General features: G+C 52.1%; 10 protein-coding genes across 10 annotated transcripts; 5 read left to right on the top strand and 5 right to left on the bottom strand.

The window, feature by feature from the left end:
• Nucleotides 1-1,751: 1,751 nt before the first annotated feature.
• NECHADRAFT_37190 (uncharacterized protein) lies at nucleotides 1,752-2,001 on the top strand (the record flags this gene model as incomplete). The annotated part of the gene is made up of 2 exons (XM_003042973.1): nucleotides 1,752-1,800; nucleotides 1,856-2,001. 2 exons carry the CDS (start codon nucleotides 1,752-1,754, stop codon nucleotides 1,999-2,001), a joined length of 195 nt encoding a protein of 64 aa, XP_003043019.1.
• Nucleotides 2,002-2,859: 858 nt separating this feature from the next.
• Nucleotides 2,860-3,777, bottom strand: NECHADRAFT_78441 (uncharacterized protein; the record flags this gene model as incomplete). Its single annotated transcript, XM_003042876.1, has 2 exons — nucleotides 2,860-3,458; nucleotides 3,516-3,777. The coding sequence occupies 2 exons, from the start codon at nucleotides 3,775-3,777 to the stop codon at nucleotides 2,860-2,862; spliced, it is 861 nt and encodes a 286-aa protein (XP_003042922.1).
• Nucleotides 3,778-4,854: 1,077 nt separating this feature from the next.
• NECHADRAFT_122455 (uncharacterized protein) lies at nucleotides 4,855-6,327 on the top strand (the record flags this gene model as incomplete). The annotated part of the gene is made up of 1 exon (XM_003042972.1): nucleotides 4,855-6,327. One exon carries the CDS (start codon nucleotides 4,855-4,857, stop codon nucleotides 6,325-6,327), a length of 1,473 nt encoding a protein of 490 aa, XP_003043018.1.
• Nucleotides 6,328-6,548: 221 nt separating this feature from the next.
• On the bottom strand, nucleotides 6,549-10,292 carry NECHADRAFT_37011 (uncharacterized protein; the record flags this gene model as incomplete). The annotated part of the gene is made up of 1 exon (XM_003042875.1): nucleotides 6,549-10,292. The coding sequence occupies one exon, from the start codon at nucleotides 10,290-10,292 to the stop codon at nucleotides 6,549-6,551; it is 3,744 nt and encodes a 1,247-aa protein (XP_003042921.1).
• Nucleotides 10,293-13,405: 3,113 nt separating this feature from the next.
• Nucleotides 13,406-14,793, top strand: NECHADRAFT_92290 (uncharacterized protein; the record flags this gene model as incomplete). Its single annotated transcript, XM_003042971.1, has 3 exons — nucleotides 13,406-14,041; nucleotides 14,092-14,311; nucleotides 14,357-14,793. The coding sequence occupies 3 exons, from the start codon at nucleotides 13,406-13,408 to the stop codon at nucleotides 14,791-14,793; spliced, it is 1,293 nt and encodes a 430-aa protein (XP_003043017.1).
• An 844-nt stretch (nucleotides 14,794-15,637) lies between these two features.
• On the top strand, nucleotides 15,638-17,458 carry NECHADRAFT_37059 (uncharacterized protein; the record flags this gene model as incomplete). Its single annotated transcript, XM_003042970.1, has 6 exons — nucleotides 15,638-15,877; nucleotides 15,925-16,043; nucleotides 16,093-16,144; nucleotides 16,207-16,312; nucleotides 16,437-16,458; nucleotides 16,522-17,458. The coding sequence occupies 6 exons, from the start codon at nucleotides 15,638-15,640 to the stop codon at nucleotides 17,456-17,458; spliced, it is 1,476 nt and encodes a 491-aa protein (XP_003043016.1).
• Nucleotides 17,459-18,092: 634 nt separating this feature from the next.
• Nucleotides 18,093-18,887, top strand: NECHADRAFT_37146 (uncharacterized protein; the record flags this gene model as incomplete). Its single annotated transcript, XM_003042969.1, has 1 exon — nucleotides 18,093-18,887. The coding sequence occupies one exon, from the start codon at nucleotides 18,093-18,095 to the stop codon at nucleotides 18,885-18,887; it is 795 nt and encodes a 264-aa protein (XP_003043015.1).
• Nucleotides 18,888-20,879: 1,992 nt separating this feature from the next.
• NECHADRAFT_37243 (uncharacterized protein) lies at nucleotides 20,880-22,538 on the bottom strand (the record flags this gene model as incomplete). The annotated part of the gene is made up of 1 exon (XM_003042874.1): nucleotides 20,880-22,538. One exon carries the CDS (start codon nucleotides 22,536-22,538, stop codon nucleotides 20,880-20,882), a length of 1,659 nt encoding a protein of 552 aa, XP_003042920.1.
• Nucleotides 22,539-22,988: 450 nt separating this feature from the next.
• NECHADRAFT_92287 (uncharacterized protein) lies at nucleotides 22,989-23,933 on the bottom strand (the record flags this gene model as incomplete). Its single annotated transcript, XM_003042873.1, has 1 exon — nucleotides 22,989-23,933. One exon carries the CDS (start codon nucleotides 23,931-23,933, stop codon nucleotides 22,989-22,991), a length of 945 nt encoding a protein of 314 aa, XP_003042919.1.
• Nucleotides 23,934-24,355: 422 nt separating this feature from the next.
• Nucleotides 24,356-25,456, bottom strand: NECHADRAFT_37158 (uncharacterized protein; the record flags this gene model as incomplete). Its single annotated transcript, XM_003042872.1, has 1 exon — nucleotides 24,356-25,456. The coding sequence occupies one exon, from the start codon at nucleotides 25,454-25,456 to the stop codon at nucleotides 24,356-24,358; it is 1,101 nt and encodes a 366-aa protein (XP_003042918.1).
• Nucleotides 25,457-25,806: the final 350 nt, after the last annotated feature.

The raw sequence follows: 25,806 nt of genomic DNA, 5'->3' as shown, positions 1-25,806 counted from the left end.
CGGCCTTTATATACCCATCTCAGAGTGGCTGTGCAAGCTGAGTTATGTCAAAATGTCGTTGATCTTATGGTTTTATTCCTTTAATAATATCTAGGCAGCAGTCAATCATTGCAGTTCATGGAGAACAGCCGAGCCACCTAATTGCAACAGGCCTTCAGGTTTCTGGCTGTGACGGATAACACGGCAATGCAAAATTCCGGCCGCGGGGGACAGCACGGCAATATAGAGAAGCAACGGATAAGACGGCATTCTAGGTGGCTAATGCTGCGGCCGGCCTTTTGCTTAAATGTATGGTCATAGGACTCTGACCGCCTCCTATTGCTCCTATCCAACAGTTTGAAGACCTTGCAAGGCAGCAATACCCAAATCTGCCTTGCACCCGGCCCACCAACCATGTTCACGACTATAAAGTCGGCCAATTGCAGAGGCTCAAGGATACATCAAATACGAGGCCCACACCACACAGCGCGGGGAAGAAGCAGAGATCATCAGGCATTTCCTGCCTAAGCCACACTCCGATTTGATTTGTTCAGAGTGAGGCGCCATCTTCACGGAGTTGCACCCTCAGGGAGCATCCAAAAGTCATCGCCACGGAAGGATACCTAGGTCTGCAGGGCTCATTTATCCTTAGAACTTGAGAATGACTCACAACAGGACCGCATCGCCTCCTCGACTTAATGCCCCGTGACATTAACTTTACGAACCGTTGCTGGGTGATAGAAATATCGACCCACGAGCGGCAGGAGCAGGCAGCTTCAAGGTCTAGAGCTGGAGGGTCCATCGCTCAGGAGCATCACTATTATTGGATGTCTAGATGGTGCTATATCGCGTAAGAGCCTTCGTCTAGTGGTCTTTCTTGCTCGGACTATCTTGTTCCTTTTGGTGGATTGACCGCGAACGTCTCAACCCTGCTAGAGTCTCCCTTTGAACTGAACGACAACTGTCTCGCTTATCTCTCCCGTTTCAAGCTCCCCGCCTGCTGTACTGATTTCTCAAGTCTTGACGTAAGGTGGCCCGGGGTATGTAGCCTAGATCATTTAAAGATGCCCCTGCCTGGAAAGTCAAGACCTTTTCCGGGATGCAAACTTTCCCCATATGATTTTGGATCTGAATTATTATCATTCCCATTTGAATGGGCCACAGTGTATTTATGATTGCTCCTAATCGAGGGGAAGAATGCTAAGCTACCAGTGGAGATGTACACGACTCGATGTGGTTAGAGGATTGCTATGTTCGGCATCGAGGCTTTCCTAGACAACATCTTCAAAAGGAACTCCATCACGGTGTCGCTATCGTATAATTGCTATTGAAAACTTTGCTGTGCAGAAATTAATATCCCCGTGAGCTGTGTTGTTGTATTAGACTACCGGGCTTGAACCACAGGCTAGTTCATGATGCACGTGGCTGTCCTAGGTCGACGCTTGCGGTGATGACGCGGGGAATGAACAGTAGACGTTGACCATTTCAGTGGATGACCTCATGACTGTGTAGGTGCATCGAATCGCTGTAGGCATGGCCGAATTACGAGTGATGAGATCACGACTTTGGGCGGAATCGCCTATGCCCGGGTGATGTAATCATGGAGTTTAAATGTTATAAAATACCTTGACGCAATACCATCCTCTTGTCAGCATCTCATATCATTCATCTGTACTCTTCCCATATATACCAGTATCAACAGTACATATAACATACCAACTGTCACCATGTCGGACAAGCCTATTGACGCTACCAACCTGAATAAGGACACCATGCCAAAGGCGATGGATGCCCAGGGCAGCATTGGCAAGCAATTCACCGGTTCGTTGCTCCATTATCCGATTAAACACAGTCATACTAATGCTTTCACGGATAGAGCAAGGTGCAATTGGATCAATGGGCCAAAAGATTGGTGGTCCCTTCGACAAGCAGGGCATGATTGGAAAGCAGTTCACGCCCAAGGGCAGTATCGGCGGGTCTGTTCAGAACGCTATGGGTGGAGAGAAGAAGGCCAAGGAGTAATTAGACAGGATCTTCATGTGTTCTGGGTCCTATGTCAGCAATTAAATTATTTAATAGTCATGCTCCTGTGATCGCCATCGCTGCTGAACCACTCCTCACACAAATCTCTACGATGTGAAAAAAGTGGGAGGCTTGCTACCTACAAGCAACCACAACCCCGATTGTTGGTATTGCTTCTTCCATGTGGTCTTACGCAGTAGTCTGTCGGTGCTTTTTAGAGCCTTCCACCCTCGTGGTCAAGTAGGATAAGATTTTTCTTGACTTCTCTCTAGGGTTGTGCTCACTCACCAACCAATACTTGCTCAAAGAGGGATTTCCCTCGCGATGAAACGGCCCCCAAAAAGAGCCAAGAGGTACCGCCCCCTCCCAAATGCATGATTTCTTACGTGAGCTTCTTGGCAAATTAACAAGGACCTTGCGAGAATGAGAACAAGGGCGCATCGTAACCGAATTGCCAGATGCAGATGCACAATGACATGAGTGTACCCTCCACGACCAATCAAGGTCTCTAACTTGCCGCTGAAACCAGTTTGTCGGTACCGAGTTGGCGTTGATCGCGCGGGGGGCTGGATCCTCTGAGTGGAGTGCAAGGCTTCCCCTGGCTACCGATCTTCAGGACTCATGGCTCGGCATCACCAGATTTTCACGAAGAGCGTTTGTATGAAGTGGTTGAATGGATCCACGTGTCAGCTAATGGAATTAAATTTAGATTTACTCAAAAACACCAAACTTTCAACGCCGTGCCAGGGAAGCTACCAACACCATCTACCGTATCGTAATTTCGTTCTGAAACACAGCTCATACTGGAGAAAGAAGAAGAATACTACACTAAGGTGACATATCACTGCCAAGATTGCCTCAGCCCTGTAGCTCCTGCACCGCCCCCGGAGCCTTGGAGTCCCGGCGGCCGTCCATCTCAGCGTAGGATTGATACACGGGCTGTTGTTGTTGCTGGTACTGGTACATTTGCGGGGGCCGTTGTTGGTACATGTCTGGGTAGGCGGGGGCGTATTCAGGGAGGTAGGGCTTGGGCTGATCGGCTGGGGCTCGCCTCTTTCGGAGGAAGAACCAGACCGCTAGAGCGGCCCCGATGGCAGCAGCGGGAATTCCGACTCCCAGGCCAATCTTGAGGCCCATGTCATCGTCAGAAGTATCAGATTCCTTGTCGTTGTTTTGTTCTTCGGCGTCTGAAGAAGGGCTTGAGTCGGTGGTTGTGGTCGATGGGGCGGAAGAGGTGGATGTGGAGGAAGGCGCTGATGTTGTAGAGGCTATTGAAGATGTTGTTGTCTCGGAGGCCTCGCTCGAAGTAGTCTCTTTTTCCTTGCTGGAGCCCTCAGGGTTGCCTTCGTCGTCGATGAAGACTCCACGGCCGGCATCACAGCAGCCACTGTCATTGTCGCAGCAATAACTACCATCTTCGCATCTCTTCACTCGTGGAAAGCGATTGTTGACCTCCTCTACAAAGCGAGCCTTGGTCAGTGTGTCTCACAGGACAGTTTGCTTGGGCGACTCACCATAGACGCAGATGGCTGCGCACTTCTCCTTGCTGTACGGCTTCACAGCACAAGGCCCTCTCACAAACTCGTCCACCGCTTGGCCTTTGTTCTTGCAGAGCCGATTGGGCATGCATGTCGCGTCTGCACCACAACAAGTAGAGGAGCCAGGACACCGCTTGTTGCCAGTCCATGGTGTTCCATCTACTCCCCAGCATATATCATCCTGAGCAAGGGCTGGCTGATGCAGCAGAGCCAGAGTGACAATGACCCAAAGACGCATGATGTTTGAGTAACGGAAAAACGAGCGGCAGTAAAAAGTCAAGGAAGAATGTGAGGATTATGGATGGAACGAGAGTGACGATCAGTGTGGGAGAGCCCACAAGACTTTAAGGCAGACTCGAGCCGAAACAGATCATCCTTTGGTGTGGGGGCGAGATGCATTTCCAACCTCACTCTCACTTATTGGCCAGGGTGAAGGGGTATTTCGGTGGCTGCGGTTACAGATTTAGCCCAAAGCTGCTAGATCAGGGACTTGCATGTTCAGCTCCAGCCCTTACAGGACCGTTAAGCGTCTGGCGCTTCTGGCTCGGCTGTCCTTGGATTCTGGTGCGTCTACTTCGCATTTTGAGGTTGTCGAGGACTCCATTGTTCCATGAAGCCAGGGTATCTTTTGGATTTTTCATCCCCTGGACATTCGAATCCATGCCTCGAAGTAATGTGACTTTTTCGAACTGCAGGTCCTGACCGACATGGCAAGAGTTAAAATTAGGCCTCGGTACCAACAGACAGAGGAGCAAGAAAAAAGTTGAGCGCTTAGTGAAATCAGGCTGGGCAGAGTTGCAGTGTAAAGACCAACAACCAACAACCAACAAGGGGGGGGGGGGGGTGATCCAATGGCAGTGGTCAATGATTCCCCACTACAGGTAGAACAGGGTGAGATTATCATCAGAGACGGCACTGATCAGGTATTTGAGACGATGGAAGTGGTTTAAAGGGGATTTTAAAGATACAATAGCTTTTATTGAATAATGCTGTTTAAATAGACACCAAAAAAGGCTACACACACCAAAAGAGACACCATCGTCTTCTCGTCGCGTCCTGATTCCGGGGCTGACCGGGGGCGGTTCCAGCTTCACTCTGGTTGGCCAAGCCAAGACAATCGTCGTCAAGCCAAGAAACTTCGCCTTTCCACAGTGGGCCAACACCTTTTTCCCCCTTGCCTCCCGTGACGTCGGCTCAATTAGCTTCCGGGCTCCATTTATCACGCCCCCCCTGGCACTTTAACTCTTCCTAATCTTTACAATCTCATCTCAAAGTCCACGTCACGTCACACGACCACTTTCCCTTCCCTTCAACGATGGCGCTGGAATCGGCCTTTGGCCTTGGACATCGCTTTCGAGATCCGCGACGTATTCTTGTGCGTCTGGGTATCTTTGTGTCCTTTTCCATTCTTCTGCTTCTTGTCGCTTGCAGAGGCTGGCCCTCTGAGTGGATGCGCATCGATTGGTCGCAATTGTCCCAGGCTGAGCTTGACAACATCACAGCCACGGCAAAGGAATTTGCCGACCATGAGATTAAAGCACCATACAAGGACAAGTTTTGGGAGGTTGGACAACGATCGAGACAACTTAGTCAATGGATATCTCAGTCTGACAAGTTGAGCCCCAATTCCTTTGTCGCAAAAGAACTGCTTGCCACCACCGAGACAACAGCGCAGCAGCTCTTCCCCTTTCTACAAAGGCCGGCGCGCAATCCTGGGTCAAGAACGCCTCTATCAGATTTGCGGAAATCTTTTGTCAAAAGTTCGCGCGGCATCGTCATTCCCGTTGGAGGAGGAGAGCAGTCGATCCGTTTTGCCGGCCATTTGATCGTCTCTCTCCGAAAAGTCCTGGGATCTACCCTACCGATTCAGATCGCCTATGCTGGAGATGAGGACTTGTCAAAAGAAGAGCGTGACAAGATCGCCGGCCTGGAGGGGGCCAAGGATGTTGAGTTCCTCAATGTCTTTGACGTTTTTGATGACAAGACGATGAAGCTCAAGGATGGTGGATGGGCCATCAAGGCATTCGCTGTGCTTGCATCAACCTTTGAGCAAGTCATCCTCTTGGATGCAGATGCCGTCTTTCTGCAAAAGCCCGAGGCACTTTTCGCCCAGAGACCCTATGTCAAGAAGGGCGCCTACCTGTTCCACGATCGTCTACTATGGCAGCATGCCTTCCGACCAAGACACGACTGGTGGAAGGACCAAATCAAGATCCCTTCACCAGAGATGAACAACTCACTAGTCTGGACAGAAGACTACGCCGAGGAATGCGACTCGGGCGTCGTTGTCGTCAACAAGGCCCGTGTCAACGTTCTCGTCGGCATGCTCCACGTTGCATGGCAAAACACATACGACGTCCGCGAAGAAGTCACGTACAAGTTGACCCACGGAGATAAGGAGTCTTGGTGGCTTGGCCTGGAACTTGGCGGCTCAACATACGAGTTTGAGGAGCACTACGGCTCCATGATAGGTTGGGCCGACGACGCCAACGCGCAAAACGTCACAAAGGTGTGCAGCTTTGTCATTGCACACACAGATGCCAAGGACAAGTTGATATGGTACAACGGAAGTTTGTTAAAGAATAAAAAGGTGGATCCCAAGGGATACGAAGTCCCAGAGTACTGGATGGTGGATGGAAAGTGGCACAAGGGTGCTACAAAGGCGGACATGAGTTGTATGGATGGCTCAGAAGCCATTGAACTGACTGATGAGGAGAAGCGTGTGCTCAAGGAAAGCATTGACGCGGCAAAGAAGGTGGATGAAGCTTTGAAACTGAAGCTGGACTAGAGGCATGGCGGTTTTTGAATGTTTGATATGATCATAGCGATGTACTTTATACCTGTAGAACTGGCATTAATGTGTTTTATATTTCAAGTTTACATGATGTTGAACATGGTGTCAGTTCATCACTGTTGCATCACCGTGTAGTTGCAACTTGCTGGCGGGTTATGATGAGGGTTAGAGGCGGTTGTGATTCAAGATCTCCTGGCCTCTTTCACAGCCAGCACTCAACTAAGAGGTAGCTGCTCCTGTGTGTCATCTACCTTGACAAAATCAGCTGCAGCACCCAGCGGATTCCCATACGCATCATCCGGATTATCCCCAACACAATGATGGCACCAGAAATGATTCCCCGGGTCGTGCGCCTTCTTCACAGCCAGCAACTGCTCGTACCTCTTCTGGCCCCAGTACCTCGCCGTCCAGTTGTGCATCACATACGAGCTCTCAGAGAAGTAGCTGTTTGGCCCAAGCTTGTATATCGTGTCCATCGACTGCTGCGTTGTCAAGGTCCGGGCATTCCATAGCATGAGCGCTGAGCGAAAGCCTGGTGAGATGGCCGTGTCGTCCGGCTGCGAGCTCCCCAGATTGCCCGTCAGCGAGGTGTAGAGGTAGTGGAAGCCGCATCGCTGTTTCGCTGGGTCCGGCGACGTTGGGTCAGGATGCTTCAGGGTCTCCACGCAGATATCTAGCACGTCCATCATGGTCGAGGCAAACTTTGTCTCCATGGCCTGCCGCGAGACAAGGACCGAGTTCTGAGAGCCAGTGGCCGCATCGGAGGGCGGGTGCGGCGCCGGCAGCGGGTTCGTGACGGAGAGTGGAAACTTGTTGGCGGGCATGAAGAGGATGTAGTCATAGGCCGAGTTGAAGTTGTTCTCCTGCACCGCCGTCGCCTGCAGCACGTCGTCCTTGAGGCGGTCGCGGAACAGAACATAGTCTGGCTCTGCTTGACCGCCGGCGTAGAAGTACTCAAAGTTAAACGTCCAAGTGACTGCGCAGAGGCCACCCGTCGCGTACTCGGTGGTATTGATGAAGAACGAGGGTTGCGTGCTGACCTTATGGTTGAGCCTTAACTGCCACTCGACGAAGCGAGGCCACATGGCGCGCAGCCACTCATAGCCAAACGGCCGCGAATCTTGGCAAAACGTGCCGTTCTGGACCATGAAGACGCGGCTGAGACCACCATCGGGCACGGCGTGGGCGCGGATCGTCATGGAGAGAATAACACCCCAGACCCCACCACCGCCGCCGCGCATGGCCCAGAAGAGCTGCGGATTGCGACGGCGACTGGCGATTTTCTTATGGACGATGGGCTGGCCGTGAGCGTCGCGGCCGACTTGCAAGACCTCAATCTCCAGCAAGTTATCGACGCCGAGGCCCATCGACGGCGCAAAGGGCCCGTGGCCGCCGCCGAGATGGTAGCCAACCATGCCGACGGTGGAGCACCAGCCCGACGCAATAGCGCGGTGGTGCTCGCCCGAGAAGTGATGCATCTCGGCGAAGACGGCGCCGGCGCCAAAGCGGAATGCGCCGGCGGGGGCCAGAGCCGGGTCCTCCCGCCAGGTATGCATAAAGGCCTTGTCCTTAAGCAAGATTGTGCGGATGAGGATGCCGCCGGTCGGGCATGAGTTGCGACTGTTGTACTCGTGACCAGTGCCGGCGGTAGCAATGCACAGGCGGTGCCTCGCGGCGAATGTCAGGGCGGCGGCTATATGGCGCTCGTTGAGCGGAAAGACAACGATGAAGGGGTTCCAGTCGCGGTACTCATTCTGGTGCAGCGCGGCTTTGCACATGTCTGACGCGACGTTCCATATGGAGGGACCCTTGTGCGGGTTAAAGCATGGGCGCTGCATCTCGGCAATATCCTCATAGTAGTACAGTGCCCTGAGGCCCTCGGGCGCGTCGCCCAGGCCGTAGAAGGACTGGTTGTGAGCGGAGCCCATCGGGACCGGCGCCGGCTGCGGCTGCGGGTAGCTGCTCCACCGGACGCCGAGCCGGGGCACTGCGGGGTCTAGCGCCCGCTCTAGCTTCCGGATGGCCGTCTTGGTGGGCCAGCACCTGGAGTCTTCGGGTGTGCACCAGTCATGGCTGTATTCAAGTGTTGTGTGTGTATTGTGAGGAGGCGAGGGCAGAGTGCCAGTAAATGCTCCTTGTACCGAGTCGGTTGGGTCGCATGAACCGGCGCCGCAGAAGTCGTTCTCGGGGCTGCATGAGTAGCGACAGTGGACATTGCACGGGTTACACCGGCCCATGGCCCATTGTGTGTTTTGTGTATTATCCTTGTTTTCTACCGGCGATTCACAGTTGAGCACGGCGTACGAGTATACCGGCTGGAACTGGAACTGGAAGCGACAGGTGGTGATGGTGCCGCTGGCGGTGGCGAGGAGCACCAGGCTAGGATCCTCGTCAGAGTGCGAGACTGAGTAGCGCTGGACGCCGCGGCCAGGGTAGTTTGGCCACTGCATCGTTGCCTGGCCGTCGGCAGTAAAGTTCCATTGCGCGAGGCCATCTTCATAGTGGCTGGATACCTGGAGTGAGCGCCATGAGCCCAGCAGAGAGGGAGGCGCTCCCGCAATGCCCGGCTGGGAGTGGCTTACAGGGCTGGGCTCAGACTCGGGCTCGATCTTGGTCTCAGTCTCGGGCTTAGACGCTTTGCTGCCGGTCGCCGAGATGGCATCCGGAGAAAAGGCACAGCCCGCGTCCGACGCCTTGCAACGGAACATAAGAAAGTTGCCGCATCCGGGTGTGTCCATGGCGGCGTAGAAGCTCGCCGGCGCCGGCGCCCCGGTATGGTTACAGGCCAGAAAGGCCACCTCGAGCCCACCAATATCCGGCAGCCGCTGCACCCGGCAGTCCTCCAGGTGCTCGTCGCCGCATCGCAGTACCAGCTCCCCTGGTAATTGCGGCTCGTAGGTGCATGTCAGGGGGTATGGGCTGTCGGTGGTAACGGTCAAGACGTTATCAGTAAACGTCTGCGCGAACTCAAACTTGCCGGACCCGAGCTCTTCGGCGCCAAATGAGCGCCAGGTGCCCTCCCAGGGGGAGGTGTTGTCACTGCTCAGGGCCGGCATAGCAAATTCCAGCAGCGGGAAGCTCGCATTTCCACTGCTGCTACTATCACTCTTCTTCAGCGGCGCGTTGCTAGGGTCCAGCAACACGGTGCTGTCCAGTTGTGCCGGCGGACATATATCCCAGTGGTCGCCGCAAGCAAAGCACTGGTCAATGCAGTCGCCCGACATGCGCGGCACGCTGGCCACGTCTGTTTCTGTCCAGCCCACCGTCGCCAGATATGCGCATTGCACGCATCGGGTGCTAACTAACGGCTCCAGGTCCTGTAGCTGCTCTGCCAACGCGGCGTTTGCATTGTACTCGCGGGCTAGCACAAATGCCGTGCGGAAGTAGGCCTCCTGCGGGATCCGGAATGCCAGACCGTCAGCGCCGGGAATTACTGCACAGGTGCCATGCTTCATATACTCAGACAGGATGAAGCATTGCATTGTGTTGTGGAACTTTGCGTCCGTCGGCCAGAAGTAGCTCAGCAGGTCGCCAAAGGTCGTGAGGATCGACTCATCGAACTCCTCGCCATTGAGGCAGCCATAGGGCTGGTTCTTCTCGCCAGAGCCACCCGCCGAACTGGGCCATAGGCCATGCAGCGTGAATCTGGCCGAGTCCGGAGCAAAGTGGTTGTGCTGCAGCGCCAGCGAGTAGGCGTCGATGGGCAGTAGCCCGGATGACCGGTGCAGCGCATCACACAGCGGGAACGGAGGCGGCTTCTGCTGTAGCTCGCCGTGCTTGTCTAGGATGGTGCAGCCGTTCTTCCACTTGAGGTTGCATGTTTTGGCGTGGAAGTTGAGCGGATTGAATTGTCGCAGCGGGATCGGGTTATCGGAGCAGTCGTCCGACATGCCAAAGCACGAGGCGGCTACCATGCAGGCCAGGGCCAGCACCAGCACAAGTTGGGCGTGCCAAGTCATGTCTGCTTGACGACGTATACCGTTTATGGCGTTTGTATTTTATACCGCCGCTGTTGTGTCTTTTGTATTTCAACGGTGGATAGGATAGGAGCTTAAGGGCGGACATGTTGACTTTATATATATTCTATATACATCCAAGATCATACTCGCCTGGTGGCTTGCCCAATCGCAGACTCCATCCTTCTCAGCCATCGTGATATTTCTAAATAATGTCTTACTATCACCTCTGCCTAGAACTGCAATATGAGAGCTAATGGGTTGCTAGCGGACTGTAGCTGCTGCGGCTGGATCCGAAACTATCGGGAAGCGGCAGATGTGAGCGAGCTATGTGACGGGAAGGAATGGCCAGTGCTTAGTGGCGAGCTGAGACTAGGGTCAGATAACATATCATTGGAGGCAGAAACTCATATGGGTCGAGGTATCAGTGTATTAGAAGCAGAGGCCCAGCCACAAAGGCATCGAGACCCCGGGGGCCCCAATTGTGGCACAAGCCCCCGTCCACATGGTTAGGCGAAGGGTCTAGATGCATTCCAGCTGATTACTTGTGGTATAGATTTGAGCTCGAACGGATAGAATGTCTCAGTTGAAAGCAAACGAAAGTTCCGTTCACATGCTTCCACCATTATGCTCTCATCACCCCTCCTGCTTATGAAAAGGTCATATCCGAGCTTTAGGACCCCACTACGACGACAGGAATCATTACAAGCCTTATAGCTATTATAGTATCTAGTTAGATCTTTGCTAAATCGTTGCGTAGACGAGTACTTTTGATCGTAACTAGTGACGATTTTAGTCCGAAACGGCTTTTCACACAGGCCTCTTGGAGTGGCTGATTGGAATGTGACTAGAGCCACGGGTTCAGCCAAGTTTACCGCCCGCTAAACGTCCTTGCCGTTTCCGAGTGCGCGAATTCTAAGATATCCTTGGCCGGTCAACCGGCTTTGAAATGAATTCACATGTCGAAGGACCATATTGTAATCTTTAGTCTCTTTAGCACAACGCGGATCAGTGCTTGGAGTGCCTGTGCTGTTGATGTATGGCACTGGCCGTCATATCTATACGCTACGATGCGCCCAACACACGGCCCAGCTGCAGCGAATAGCTCTGCCGTGGCTGCCTGCAGCCTCATGATCTTTTCGTCCTCCCAACCTCTACGTACGAGCTTGACTTAAGCTCAGCTCTCGCCCAAAGGGGGGTCCAATGCTTCCCCTCAAGCCACAGCCGCCCCCTTTATACCGAACGTGATCTCTACGCGAAATGTGACTCCTTGAATACAGTTCCGATGGTGGACTCTGTTCAACTAAGGATCGATGTACAAACAAAGATCTCAAGTGCACTATACACTCGCACACATAGGGGCCTGATAATGAAGAGTTGACATTCACAGACTTTGAGAATAGTATTGGTGGCGGCAAGGATGGCTACAAGATGATCAAGTTCTATGCAGAACAAATGAAACGTTGATGGCATGCGATATGTCTGGATGGGTCCTTGTTGCATCGACAAATCAAACTCAGTCAAGCTAAACAATGCAATTAATTATATATTTGGTTGATACTACAAAGCAACCCACTACTACATGTACCTGTCGGGTGTCTTAGTTGCTGGCCGTGGGCACAAGCGAAAGAGAGAGGCATTGGAGCTGTGGGAACCGGCTTTTCGGACCCGTAGATGGTTCACGCAAGGCTAGACGCTCCAAGAGCTTCTCGCGCCAACATCAGTGGAGTTCTTCACACGGCAAGCTCAGCGGCTAGGCAACGAGACAACTTTAGCACTGTGTTAGCTTTGGGTTATGATGCTATGATGCGTTGAAAATCTGTTCTTATAGTTGCAGCCCGGCCGTCGATGGGTTAACTGAGCCCGAAGATCGAGACAACTTTAGAGCAACTAATCCGCGAACTAACATCAATAGCTACCGCAGCAGTTCTGGGAACTAAACTTTCGCAGTTCGACGTCAATGAGCGGTTCGAATGGACAGAGACATACCAGGCGATGGAGGAGGAAGATGATGCATACTGCCTACTCGACATTTTTGGTGTCTTGATGTCGCTTTTCTATGGCGAGGGGAATGAAAAGGCGGTCTAAAGGCTTAGAAAGGAAATTCACGAGCTCAGCCTAATTTCCCAAAACGGATTTTGGTGAACTTGAGTTGCGTCTCTGGGTTGTGTGGCATATTTGCCAGTTATCGTCGCGATAGTGCTGTTGAGGCGCGTCTATGCTACCCTGCACCAGTGATGGTTGAGCCCAGTGCTTTCCCGGGAATGACGTGACATAGAGAGGCGAGAGTGATAAAATGGAGTTTTAAGCTTCATGTTCTCATTTGAAAGCCTTTGCAATTTAAAGATTGTATTCAATGTCGTGGGAAATTGACCTAGGTGAGCCGTTTGAAAGACTGTGGAACCGGGCTGCAACACCGTTAGATTGCATATATAATCTCAAACTCACTGAGAAACACTATGTATGCTCAAGGCTATCATAGCTGAGATTCTCAGGCAGCACCTACGCTGCCGAGAGCACTTCGAAGATGGCTAATGAGGTTTTCACGATCGAGGATGAACTAATCGTGACCACTGCTGTTAAGGGCACTCATTCAGCATTTCCACCCCGGATAACATTCAGCACAGCCTGTCAAGTGAGTAAGAGAGAGAATCTTGTGGAGCACAACGGAAATCACCAATATCAATTACCCCTTGAGGCGTATCACGTCTTTCATATACTCGGTACCACTACGCGTATCGCGTCATACGAACCTATACGCGTATAACATCACCAGGTTCCCAAACCGACGCGCGGCTGAGCGCCCCTTGTCCCGGCTAAACACCCAATCAAACTCGTGACTTGCAAGGGAACGCGACCTTGGCTCCGTCACGTAAGACCAAAAAACCCGAGGAATCCGGTGCGGGGTTCGAAAGGATGACGCCAGCACTTTGACGGATCTTGTCCCTACTGGTTGGTGGCGACGAGTGTCAGCGTAACCAGTTTGAAGTGGAACATCTGATTCTTGGTTTCCTGTTATAAACGTTGCTTGCCTCACCGCTGTGAACCTGTCGACGTTATCGTGCTTCACTTGCAAGTCAGGTGACCGACTACATTGAACAACTTCCTCATTCAAGATGAGATTGGTACCAGCGCTTACGCTGGCTTCGGCCGTCTCGGCCATCGTCATCCCCCAGGCCTTGGACGAGTTCAACCACCTGAAGAACGACATCAAGCATACTCTTGAGGAACTGCCCTCCCGGATCGCCGGAACCGTCGACGAAGCAGTTGAGCATCTTTCCTCCGAAATCTCCAACGCCGTCCACAAGAAGCTTGAGGACCCAGAGGTCCACGGCCATCCCACCGAGGCACCCATCGACCTGCTTGGACTGGATCTGTCGGATTTGACTATTTGGGAGATTCTTGAGAAGAGCAACCAGACCAAGGAATTTTTCAAGCTGGTCGGGAAGCACGACAAGTTTGGCAAGCTTCTCAACAGCACCGAGACAAACTACACCCTCTTTGCGCCAATTGATGAGGCATTTGAGCACATCCCCCACGACCACAAGCCCAGCGATGAGTTTGTCGAGAGTGTGCTTAACTATCACCTCGGCGTTGGAGAGTACCCTGCTGGAAGGATTCTCTTCACCCATACTCTGCCAACTGCTCTGAATGAGCCATGGCTGGGTGGCAACCCCCAAAGACTCCGAACAAGCGTTGGCTTCAACGGTGTCAGGGTCAACCTTTATAGCAAGGTCGTCGTCGTCAACATTGTACGCATCATCCCACCCTCTTGATTATCTCTTCACTCACATATGCACAGAAAGCCAAGAACGGTTGGATCCATGCTGTCAACCGCATCCTCGTCCCTCCTCCCATGATCGGTCGGGTCATCAGCCTCTTCCCCGCCCAATTCTCAACTCTGCTGCTCGCTTACGACAAGACCGATTTCGTCAAGTTCGTGCACAATGTCAAGATGAACGGCAGCACCGTGTTTGCCCCCTCCAACAGCGCATGGGAGCGTCTTGGTCCCAAGGCCAATGGTGAGCACTGAAACTTGCGTAGAAAATTCAAGCTAACATTTGCAGCCTTCCTCTTCAACACCGAGACTGGCAAGAAGTATCTCACCGCTCTGCTCAAGTACCAGATCGTCCCCAACACCACCGTCTACAGCGACGAGATCTACTACGGCGATGAAGAAACCAAGGGCGAGCAGCCCAAGATCAACGGCAACTTCCACATCGAGCTCCCCACTCTCCTCGAAAAGAGCCTCGGAGTTGACATCCACACCTGGAAGAGCTGGACTTCCATCGTCGTCAACGGCAACGTCGCCGTCGACTTTGAAGACGGAATCGGCAAGAACGGCGTCATCCACGTCGTCCGCACCGTTCCCCTCCCACCCTGCCGAAAGCGTGGTCCACGAGTCACGCTCGGAGGAATCGACGTCGAGGAGCTGAAGGAGAGACTTCAACCTTATGTTGAGGGTGAGGAAGAGAGTGAGGAGTGGGATGAGGAGGAGCTCTGAAGGATTCTTTTGCATGGACAAGGGCCATCTGCAGTGATTGACGAGTTGGTTACACCATGAGTCATGTAAACGATAAGACAAGTCGGAAAAAGCCCGATCAGACGAGAATAGGCAACAGTTAGGTATTAAAAGATGTACGTTAGCGTCGCTGCTGTTGGTCTCCCCTTGCAACCTTGAGAGACCGAAAAAGATACAGGTAATTCTCCGTGAACCATTCCCAATATGATCTTAGGAGTATCCTTTAGGGCAAGGATACGTAGGATTCAACCCCAGTTGCTGAGGGATTATATCTATCTATCCCCGCAACCTTAACCCCGGCCGATCAAGCACCACATACCGGGACACAGTCACGTCAGCGCCAACAGACCAATAGTGGATCGTCTCTGCAACAACTACTATCCTCAGCGTAGGAATGATCAGATATCCGTTTCAGTATCAAGTGGGAGAAAATCGGACAACAGATGGGAGATGCAACGTTTCGCAGATGACGTCTTGGGATCTGTCCTGCTCGTGCTACTTGTGGTTCTATCTGCGTAGCATCAAAGCCAGACTTGGCAATAGCTGGCTGACGACATTTCCAACCTCGATGAGGACTTCTCCCTAACAGACATCATTGGCCGTCGATCGTAGCATCGCCTCCCCACGAAAATCTATTCACCTGTTCATGCTCCTCACTAACCCCGACATTATTTCCCGAAGAAGCAAATCTTGAGGCTGGGGCGGATAAAGGATAGATCATGGCATAGAAAATGGACACTCTAATGTTAAGCTTAAAAGAAGGTTATCTCCCGCTAGCAAAAATCCATCGACTGGCTTTGCAGAACGACCGAGTACCGAAATCAAGATGGCGGACATTTCCAAGGCTGTGGCAGACGAAAAGGTGCAGAGGGCAGACGACCCTTCTCCCGCCTCCGACTCTGACACCGTTGTTGCTGTTGTTCAAGAGAAGCCCAAGTCAACATGGAAGAGTTATCTCTGGGATACTTTTGACAAGTCGCCCGAGGAGAGAAGGTTTCTTTTCAAGTTGGATGCTGCGTTGATGACGTTGGCGTCGCTCGGTTACTTTATCAAGTATCTCGACCAGGTGAGACCACCGCGAACAAGCGACGAGTGAGAATACTGATTTGGCAGGTCAACATCAACAATGCCTTTGTATCGGGGATGAAGGAGGACCTGAACCTCCTAGGCAACGAACTCAACTATATGCAAACGTGCTGGACTGTCGGATACGTTCTAGGAGAGATCCCGAGGTGAGATAACATGCCCGTCTAAGCCTTAGGATGATATTGACAAAAGTAGTAACATGCTCCTCACTCGAATCCGACCCAGCCTGTGGATACCCTTTTGTGAGGTATGCTAAAAATAACCTCCCCACAACGGTCAACGGTCAACGGTCAACTAACAATAGATCAGGTCACTTGGTCTGTTTTGACGATCCTGCTTTGCAAATGCACCACTGCCAAGCAAATCTACGTTTTGCGTTTCTTTATTGGTCTCGCCGAAAGCACCTTCTATCCTGGTATGCATTGATCTCTACTTTCTTTTTGTGGCTCAGTTATCCCGTCAAGGGCGGGGCTTCAACACCAACACACCAACACACCAGCACATCATAGCATCTTTCTCAATGCTAACACGCCTCACAGGGATGCAGTACATTGTGGGCAGGTAATTTGAAGTCTAATTTAAGTAATGGAGTTGTTACTAATTATGCTCTTTATATTTTAATAGTTGGTATCGAAAAGACGAGCTAGCGAAGCGATCCTGTCTCTTCCACGCAATGGGAAACGTCGGATCCATGGTGTCTGGCTATCTGATGGCTGGGTCCCACAACCTCGACGGCGTCCACGGTTTCCACGGCTGGCAATGGCTGTTCATTACTAATACGATCGTGTCGTTGCCTATTGCCATCTCTGGCTTCTTCTTCTTGCCCGACTTGCCTGAGATTACAAGGGCTTTTTACTTTACGAAAGATGAGATCGCACTCGCCAAAAAGAGAATGCAACTGGAAGGACGAGCTGAGAGAGCGCCATACAACAAGGCCAAGTTTGTCAAGATCTTTTCGAGTTGGCATATATACGCTCTCACGTTGTTGTATATCCTCTTCAACAACGGAAACGGTGGAAGCTCGCAACCTGCGTTCCCCATCTGGCTGAAAGAACAAGGGTACACCATTCAAGAAGTCAACATCTACCCGACCATCGTCGAGGTGATTAGCATCGTCACTACCTTGATCTACGCTTGGACTTCAGACAGTCTGTTCCGCGGAGCGCGCTGGCCGGCGATCCTCTTCTCAGGTCTCGTCAAGATTATCGCCTATGCCGGCCTCACAGTATGGAACGTCCCAAACGCATTCACATGGGCATGCTTCATGCTCTGTGGCTTTGGAGGCGGTATTAGTGGTCTGACATTTGCTTGGGCGCACGAGATTTGCAGTGATGACAACGAAGAGAGAGCTCTTGTCACTGGTGCCATGAATGAGATGGCATATGTGTTTCAGGCTTGGCTGCCCTTGGTCATCTGGCAACAGGTCGAGGCACCGGTTTATCCAAAGGGATATCCTACCATGGTTGGCATGGCTGTGGCTCTTATTGGGACTGCTTTTGCGATTCGGTTTTTGCACAAGAAGGAACAGAGAGGACGACACGCATTGGCAGGCCCAGCTTAGAGTACTAGAAGATCGTGAGCTTGGGCCTTCATGTAATCTGTTAGGTGAAAGATAACTCAATGTTTTCTATCTACTCACCAACTCTGACCGGATCTGCGTCTTGAATGAAGTCAGTTTGGGATGACGGAGGCTCTAGCTCCTCTTGGAGCATAACAATTAGCTAAGAATGGATGATGATAAAGGTAAGAGCCTTAGAGCCTCTTTCCCTATTTTTGTTATACTCTGCTCACTATCTTTAGATGAGGGTATGCTAAATGGTTTCTTTTACTGTTCTCCTTATTCAGTGGCGTACTTATCTGACACACACATGATCAAAAAACTTGGAATACACTGGCTGATACGTGGTTTACACTTGGCATCATCGCGAAGGAATCCCTTCCCTTCCATCAAGCGTAGAACAACGGATTGTTTCTCGAGAAACCATTCAAACGAATACGAACCTCATATCAATTCGATCACGCCGCTGAGTCACCGTTGTTCAAGATATTGTGAACCGCCTACCCCGCATAGTTAACGCCTCTACGCCCTTGGACTGATCATCGCCGATTTCGGCCACAGGTTGACTTTTCCCGGATATCATCGCCAAATCGCTTCATTCTTCCTTTCTCCCATTGCATCCTTACCTCTCGACGCAATGGCTCCAAATTCCCAAGCCATCGGAGGTTATCTCTCATCCCTGTTCGGCCTCGCCGGCAGGGTTGCCGTCGTAACGGGAGGCAGCTCTGGAATTGGACGCGAAATGGCCATTGCTCTGGGCCGCGCTGGCTGTCGCCTCGTTCTTGTTGCTCGACGATCAGGGCCTTTGCAAGAAACCATCAACAAGCTGGCTGAATACCACGTTGAAGCGTCTTCCGTGACAGCAGACTTGGCGGACCAGGCGTCTCTGAAGGGCGCGATTGACACGATAACGTCGAGTGTTGGATTTCCGGACATCCTCGTCAATGCTGCCGGAGTAAACGACCGACCTCACATGAATGACCTCTCTCAAAAAGTCTGGGACAACACCATCGCCGCGAACCTCACAGCACCGTTCATCCTGGGTCAAGCATTCGGGCCAAAGATGGCATCGAAGGGATATGGACGCATCATCAACGTCATTAGTCAACAGAGCTTCCGTGCATACGGAAATAGCGGCGCATACGGTGCCTCCAAGGGAGGCCTTTTGTCTTTGACGCGGTCTCAGGCGGAGGCTTGGTCTCGACAAGGTGTCCTGTGCAACGCTGTTGCGCCGGGCGTGGTGGAAACACCTTTAACAGCACCTGTGTTTAGTGACGCCGCAAAGGTTGAGGCACATGCTGCTCGAACGATGATAGGACGGAACGGTATTCCCAAGGACTTTGCAGGAGTTGTTGTATACCTAGCCAGCGAGGCGAGTGCTGCAGTGACGGGACAGACTATCTTTGTGGATGGTGGATATTCAGCCACTTGATATGAGGGGGGCTTGGTTGGCATTCAGGTGAGGAAATAGAGAGACAGTAGTAGAAACTTACGGTGTTTCGCAGCATTGGGTTTTAATGTTGCCATATGTCTCTTTGTGTGTTTTACGAGGAGCATAGTGCGCTGGCTGATAATAACCACAGTTCCCCCTTTAATGAAATACCCTACTTCCTATAAGTTCTCATCGAATTGCCTTCTCTTGGACTTGGCTCAGGGAACATCCCTCACTGCCACCTTCAATGTCGCCACATGGACTTGTCGAGTAGATCAAGGTATCTATTCCGGCGACAGGACTAGAGCCCTCACCTCGATACTCTCACGTGGCTTACAGGTTGGCGAGGCCTTGGGCTTTTCGAAGGATGTGTGAGGGCAACCTTGTAGGGCAATCGTTAGTCAATCCCAAGCTTGGAGGTCATGCCGGTATCGAATTGACTCATACTTGGCCGCAACACTCTCTCGAGAGTCAAACATCTTGAAGAGGAGCACTTCGTCTCGGGTCTGTCTGTTGAGGTAGTGCCACCGGTACTCGGGGCTCTGGAGTGGGTAGAGCGATTCGCCCACGTAATACTTCCGCACATGATCTACTCTGAGGAGCATCTCCGGCGGGACGGTACTTCCGTCACAGAGCGCGAGGGGGTAGTTCTCGATAGGGTGGGTGATAGGGCGCCAGACACTGCGACGGTTAGCTATTGATGCTCTAATGGCGGCCTGAGCGAGGACAGACTTGATGATGCGGATTCTTTTGCCTTCAACGGCGCTGGGATCCTCGCCGTGGGCATTGATCGCGCGCTTCTTTGCGGCATACGGGCCCTGGTCTCGGGTCAAGTCAGTCATCGCGTGTCAGGACGCTGGGTCGTCAACTCACCTACATGCACCGCTTGAACGGGTTTCAAGCAGAGCATTGGGTCATTCAGATCAATACTGGAACCGAGTTTGGGACCAGGCAAGTCACTCGCGCGAAGCTACCCATGTGAGCCAAATCTGTCATTCCTGAGAGGTGGAAGGACGTACTGTCCAATCGAAGATGTGTACTTCGATGCCCGGCTCGACGGTCTTCAAAAGCGACTCGATGGCGGGGAGGTATTGGGTAGTAATAGTCTCCTTGTCGAACACGGTTGTTTGCAGAGGATGCTGCACCACCTGAAACCCGTTGTCATCGAGGTTAAAGAGCGATTCCTGGCCACGGTTTCAGCCACACCCGGCTTGACGTCAAAGTTGCTCTTTTCCAGACCTTGGGGGACCTCAGAGACGACTTCGTAGGGTTTCTACCGTTGGAAAAGATCTGAGTTTTGGATATAGTTCAGTTGAACAACTTCGTCTTCAGTGGATTGGAAACCGGGGTCTGCCAAGTTGGCAACTGATGGAGGCCTGCCATCTCTCATCCAACCCTGTGCGGAATAATTGCACTTTCAAGCCCGCATGATCCAGCCATCACCGCAAAATCGCAGGATAACTCGCTGATCAGATATCCGTGTTTCCTTGAGTAGGCAGGTAGGAGGGCAGGGACGTCAGGAAAAGTCCTTAGAGGATGCACCAGTTCCCCGCCTCGGGTGGGCTTGCCCTTCACGGCACAAAGCTCAGATTGGCTGCACTGTACTTGCGCGTGGGGGTTGAGGCTGAAATCAGCGCGAGCTTGATTTATGTTGCCGTGATTAAAAGGGGTTGTGTTGATGTAATAGCAAGCTTGCATGTCACAGTACACGTTGTAGAGTCATAGGTCAAGGAGATAGGAGAGCTCTTCAACTCAGATATTAGTGGTATTGAATCTGATCCTCATTCGATAGAAGTGTGGTGCCGGTGTTGCACACCAGGTCCACGTGAACATTGCCTATAGGTTGGCAATCATCGGCATCGCCGCTGAGCTTCGCCGCTGAGCTACTGAGAGCCAAGAGGAGGGCAGATGCTCCCCCATTTGAGCGGCCCCAGTCTTGTGCTGCTGTACTAGTCGGTACAGGGTCTCTCAAAGATTTGCAGGGGGTACGCTTCACAGGTCAGAAGCCTCCTTTTCAGCCGCGAAATTATCCTGCGCTGGCTGTCGTTCGAACAATTCGCCAAGGCCGGGGAGTGACGGTTCATGCCTCCACCACAACGCGTCAATTACATCCTTTTCTCCACTGGAACTACGGAAGTTTAAAATGTAGAAGTCTCCTCCGTACCCGTCGTACCGGGCTAGCTTGGCAGCCTCGTCATGAGTCAAGAACCAGAAGAAGCTGTCATCCTGGTATGTCGTCAAGTCGAAGGTGTCTGGCTTTCTCCCCATGAAGGACACGTAGAGTCTGCCTTCTCCGTCACGGCCAACATTAATGAAGAAATTTTGGACTTTGTTGAAGTAGCGCCCGACATAGCTGTCCAGAGGTCTAGATGGCTCCGTCCGCGATCGACCGTCAACAAGTTCCTTGTGAATGCAGTCCATCCTTTGCGCTCCCAAGCCTGCCGAGTCTTTCGCCAGCTTCGCGTAGTCGTGAACATTGTCAAGATTGTCGAGAAGGGCCTCTAGAATGACATCGTTGATGTACCTTGAGCCGGCATTCAACGAGAGGGCGTTCGTCAGCACCACGACAGCCTGCTTCGTCTCCGGGAAAAGAGTTGCATGAGTCTGGTACCCTGGGATGTCACCACTGTGCCAGATGGCAAGACGGGACGGGGCGCCGAGGCCCACCAAGGGGCTGAATTGGGGGTTTCCACGTGATGGGGCAAGGACTGACGGCAGTTGGGATCTTAGCCAACCGTACCCGTAGGAGTGCTCTCGGAGAAGTGGCATGGGCAGAATGTTCCAGCCTGTCCACATAGTTGGGAGCTCAGAGAAGGACACGGGTTGGTCCTCGGGTGTGCGGTTCTGTTCTGTGCCCAGCTCAATTTCTTTGGCAGCAGCATCCAGCAGAGCATTGTAAAAAATGAGAAGGTCAGAGACGCAGCTCCGAACACCACCAGCTGGGCCCATCAACACACCATCTCCTTGGAGGGCAGGCGAGATGCGGACCGGCGAAGCGTCGGCGGGGGGGGCGTAGGGCCTGGCTTCGTTTTCCATTTGTTCAGTCGGGTCGGTGAAGTAGGTTCTCTTCATGCCCAAGGGGCGAAGCAAGCGTTCGTGGAGGAATGCCGAGTAGGACGAGCCGGAAATCTTCTCGATGACATGCCCAAGAACCTCGTAGGCAAAGTTGTTGTAAACAAAAGAGCCACGGAAGGGCTGCTCTTGTGGGACATAGTTGAGAACTTTGATGGCATCGAAATGGTTGAGCAAGGGGACATTGTCTGAGCCCAGCCAGAGGGAGTCAAATGCCGACAAGCCGGTGTGATGGCAAAGAAGGTCCCCGATGGTTGTATGGCTGCTCAGATCTTGGGGATCTCTCTGAAACTCGGGCAAGATCTGGCTCAAAGGGTCGGTCCAGTTCAGGCGACCTTCTTGGACTAGCTGAGCGAGTAGAGTGGAAGTGAAGGCTTTGGTGAGGGAGCCGAGGACGAATGTGCTGTCGTTGTCGCAAGGGATTTGTTTCTCGACGTCGCAGAAGCCATAGGAGGCCTGATGAATGACTTGGCCATTGTCTATGACGCCAATGGCAACTCCTGGGATGCCCGACAGGCGACTAATCTCGTTGATGGTGGAAGAGAGGCTCGCAAAGACTGCACTGCTAGGAGACTTCATGGTGGATGTCATCGAGAGGTAGGGTCTGAGGACTTGTGTGGGCGAGATAGATGGGGGTGGTCTTTGTCTCTCACAGACAAAGGGAACGTGCGGACTTGAGGAGGTGGCTTTCGACCATCTGGAGTGCGCGAGAGGGGTTAGGTCAACGGCCAAACAAAGGAATCGGGGTAGATCGTGATAAGAAGACATTGGCCATTGTCGGGATGAAACTAACTCGTCACAGCTGGTCAGCGATTCAGCGCTGAAAACAACAATGACTCGGGCATATTTAGACGTCAGGTTGAGTGTGATTATCTACGCGAAAGTATTCAGGGTTAGACGCAGTAATGTTGCAGAGACGATAACCATATTTGTAGATAACGCAAAGTGAAGGAAATTAGAGGTCTTGATCTGTCTGATAAACGAGGAGCACCCGTCTCAATGAGCCTATCCGCCATGCTCTACCCAGTGTCACTCGCGATGCTCAGGTGTCGCCTCTATCCGCACCACGACCAACCACGTCGTTGCGTCAGCCAGATCAATGACGCCCGGCCCTTTAATCTCCAAATGGGCAATGTGCTCCCTCAAAGTACTCAACTGTCCCTCTGCACCTCCACTCTTATCCCCAGTAGATGCCTCCAGCACGGCCTTGACCGAGACACCAAGAACCTCGGAAAGCTGATCAGTGTTGACTAGGCTTGCGTGTAGTCCTCTCTTGTTGAACCAGTCTTTGTTGGCGACGGTGACATACGCCACCGCTCGCTCAGCTGGTGTCTTGGGCTTCCTCGTCACAGCCGCAATTGTATGCGCTGGGAGGCTCACGACTGTACCAACCGCGCCAAGAGCAGCCCCGACGGGAATGGAAATGGCGCCGCCGATGACACCAAAGGCTGCCCCAATGATGCTGCCTCTCTTTGCATTATCGCCAATGCTCTTTCCAACACTCTTAGTGTGTGAAACGACGTTCTTGACAAAGCCTGTCGGGCGCTCGCCGACCTTCTTGGCAATGTCCCCAGCGTGATTGATTGCACGCTCTCCAACCTTGGCCGTCAAAAAAGCAGACATTGTGTCCAGGAAAGAAGACCAAGCTTCCTGCGTGATGCCATGGCTCAGCAGAGCGGGAGGGTAGGCATTGAGGAACGGAGCAGTGGGAGTGGGGGACTCCTGTGGGATTGCGATAGGTGGCTGCTTGCTGGAAGACGCCTCTGAATAAGTGGGCAAGGGACCATCTTCGGGGAAATTGAAGGGCGCGTCTGCAGTTGGGCGCATTGAGGCCTTGAAGGATTCGCCAGTAGCTGCGGGCGGGGAGGCAATCTCCCTAGCTGACGATGGTTCGCCTGTCTCATAGGCAGGAGGAGCATCGCCCTCCTCCGGGGCTTTGTTGGCAAGATGCTCTCTCTCTTTCTCAGACGACATTTTTAATGGGAAAATATTAAAGGGAGATGATGATGAATCTGGGTTCAGCCATGGAGTGGGATCTTAAGGAATGCGATGAGCTCGTCAGGTGACTCGACTCGGCCACAGCGTCATCGGCTAACCGGCACCAGAGAGTAAGACGACGACTACCTAATCGGTTCATTCCAGCCAAGAGGGTTATAAATGTTGAGGGATATTTCATTTCCACGTATAATATTTATCTGATTCTTATATTGGGGGCAAAAAAGGTCATGCTTGGTTTGTGATGGCATCGATTGTCACTGCAAGTGACATTCAGGATCCATTGTTACTTACCCACCTGGACCAAAACAACCAAAGATGAGAACGACTTCATAGACAATTATACTCAAAGTCTTGCATCGAAAAGGAACCCCTGCTTCGTCTTCGATGTTTGGGCTCAGTTAATACATCGAGGGCCGGGCTGCAACTATAACTACTTCGTCTTCGTCTTCGTTTCGCAGATAACCCCCATCACTAATGAACCAAGACTCCTTCTCTGGTGTTCCGTCATCTCTCCTAGCCCAAAGGTCCTGCGCATGACTACAAGTCTTGAAATGCTGCAAGAAACTTGCCCTTGAAAAAATCTGATCCCGGTGCACCCTATGACAGGCTGACCTAAGTATATGGGGTGGTGTATTTTCCTCAATGTAGAATTGTATCGCCTTGCAGTTGACACCACGCTCAGCCTCTCCCCTCTGCGCGTTGTACCAGGGATACATGGCAGCTGAGCCGAACCGGTTGCTCTCCCAGTCTCTCAGCCTGTATACAGCCTTCTCAATCGATTTTTCCGGTACATCGAGTGACCTGAGTATTGTGATGACTTGACGCGTCGGCATGAGCTGCTCCCCAAGGCGGACAGCTCTGAAATGCTGCAGACAATATTTTCCACGCACAGTATGAAGAACTGGCCCCAGTTGGCTCTGGTGATATTCAGTCAATCCCTCAACCGGGAGAAACTGGTTGACTAAACTGGAAACAATTGTCATACGCAACTCGGGTGCCTCTGTGAGGCAGGGAAGACAGCATCGCGTGCAGTCGGGAAGAAACAGGAAGCATCCAAAACCACCGCAGAGCTTGCAACTGTATGTCACAAGAGGACGGTACAGGTCCTTGATGGTGAAAAATTCGGCTAGTTTTGTTCGCAAAAGCGCCACAAGGCCCTCGAGTCCATGGGCGGAAACGAGCTTGTATTCGTGAAGAAGTGTTGCAACCACCCGGGCATGTCTATTGACACGCCGGAACTGAAGATAGGATACAACATCCAGTTGGAGAAGGATGATGACGAGGAGTTCTGGGGTAAGGAGATCCAAGACACCGAGTCTAAACGGAGGACCATGTTTAAAAGGAGACGGGTTGTTGAAATGATTTCGGAGTAATGGCGCGATGACCTGCATCTTATGTGGCCGTGTGCGGACAACGGCCCGAGCAAAGTCGGTTCGATGGTATGAGCAGACGCGAAGAACATCTTGCCTATATTCTTCGATGCCTATCTCGGAAGACATTTTCTGGTCGTTGCGAGTGAATTGGTGACATCCGGCAGATCAGATCATAAGAAGGGTGAGTCAGCGACTTTCAATGTCTGTCAGCCCTATCATCGGAATATCACTAAATCCGGAGGCGCCATAAGGCGTATGTTCGATGGACTTCTCGGGCAGATACAACATGGCCAACTAGGAGTAACAATAAAAAACGATTTGGACTTAGAGGGTCTTTACGGGAACTAAAGCCTAGCGTTGTAAAATCTAGATGTGGTATTAAGAGTGGGCTAGATGCCACCCTAGAGCTTCGGTTCAAGATCGCAAGCGAACGCTGCCATTGTGGTTAGCATTACCTTTCTACGGAGAGAGCAAGC

Source organism: Fusarium vanettenii (assembly GCF_000151355.1).
Source record: "Fusarium vanettenii 77-13-4 chromosome 3 genomic scaffold NECHAsca_31_chr3_5_0, whole genome shotgun sequence".
NCBI classification, from domain to species: Eukaryota; Fungi; Ascomycota; class Sordariomycetes; order Hypocreales; family Nectriaceae; genus Fusarium; species Fusarium vanettenii.
This window is presented reverse-complemented; position numbering and strand designations above follow the sequence as displayed.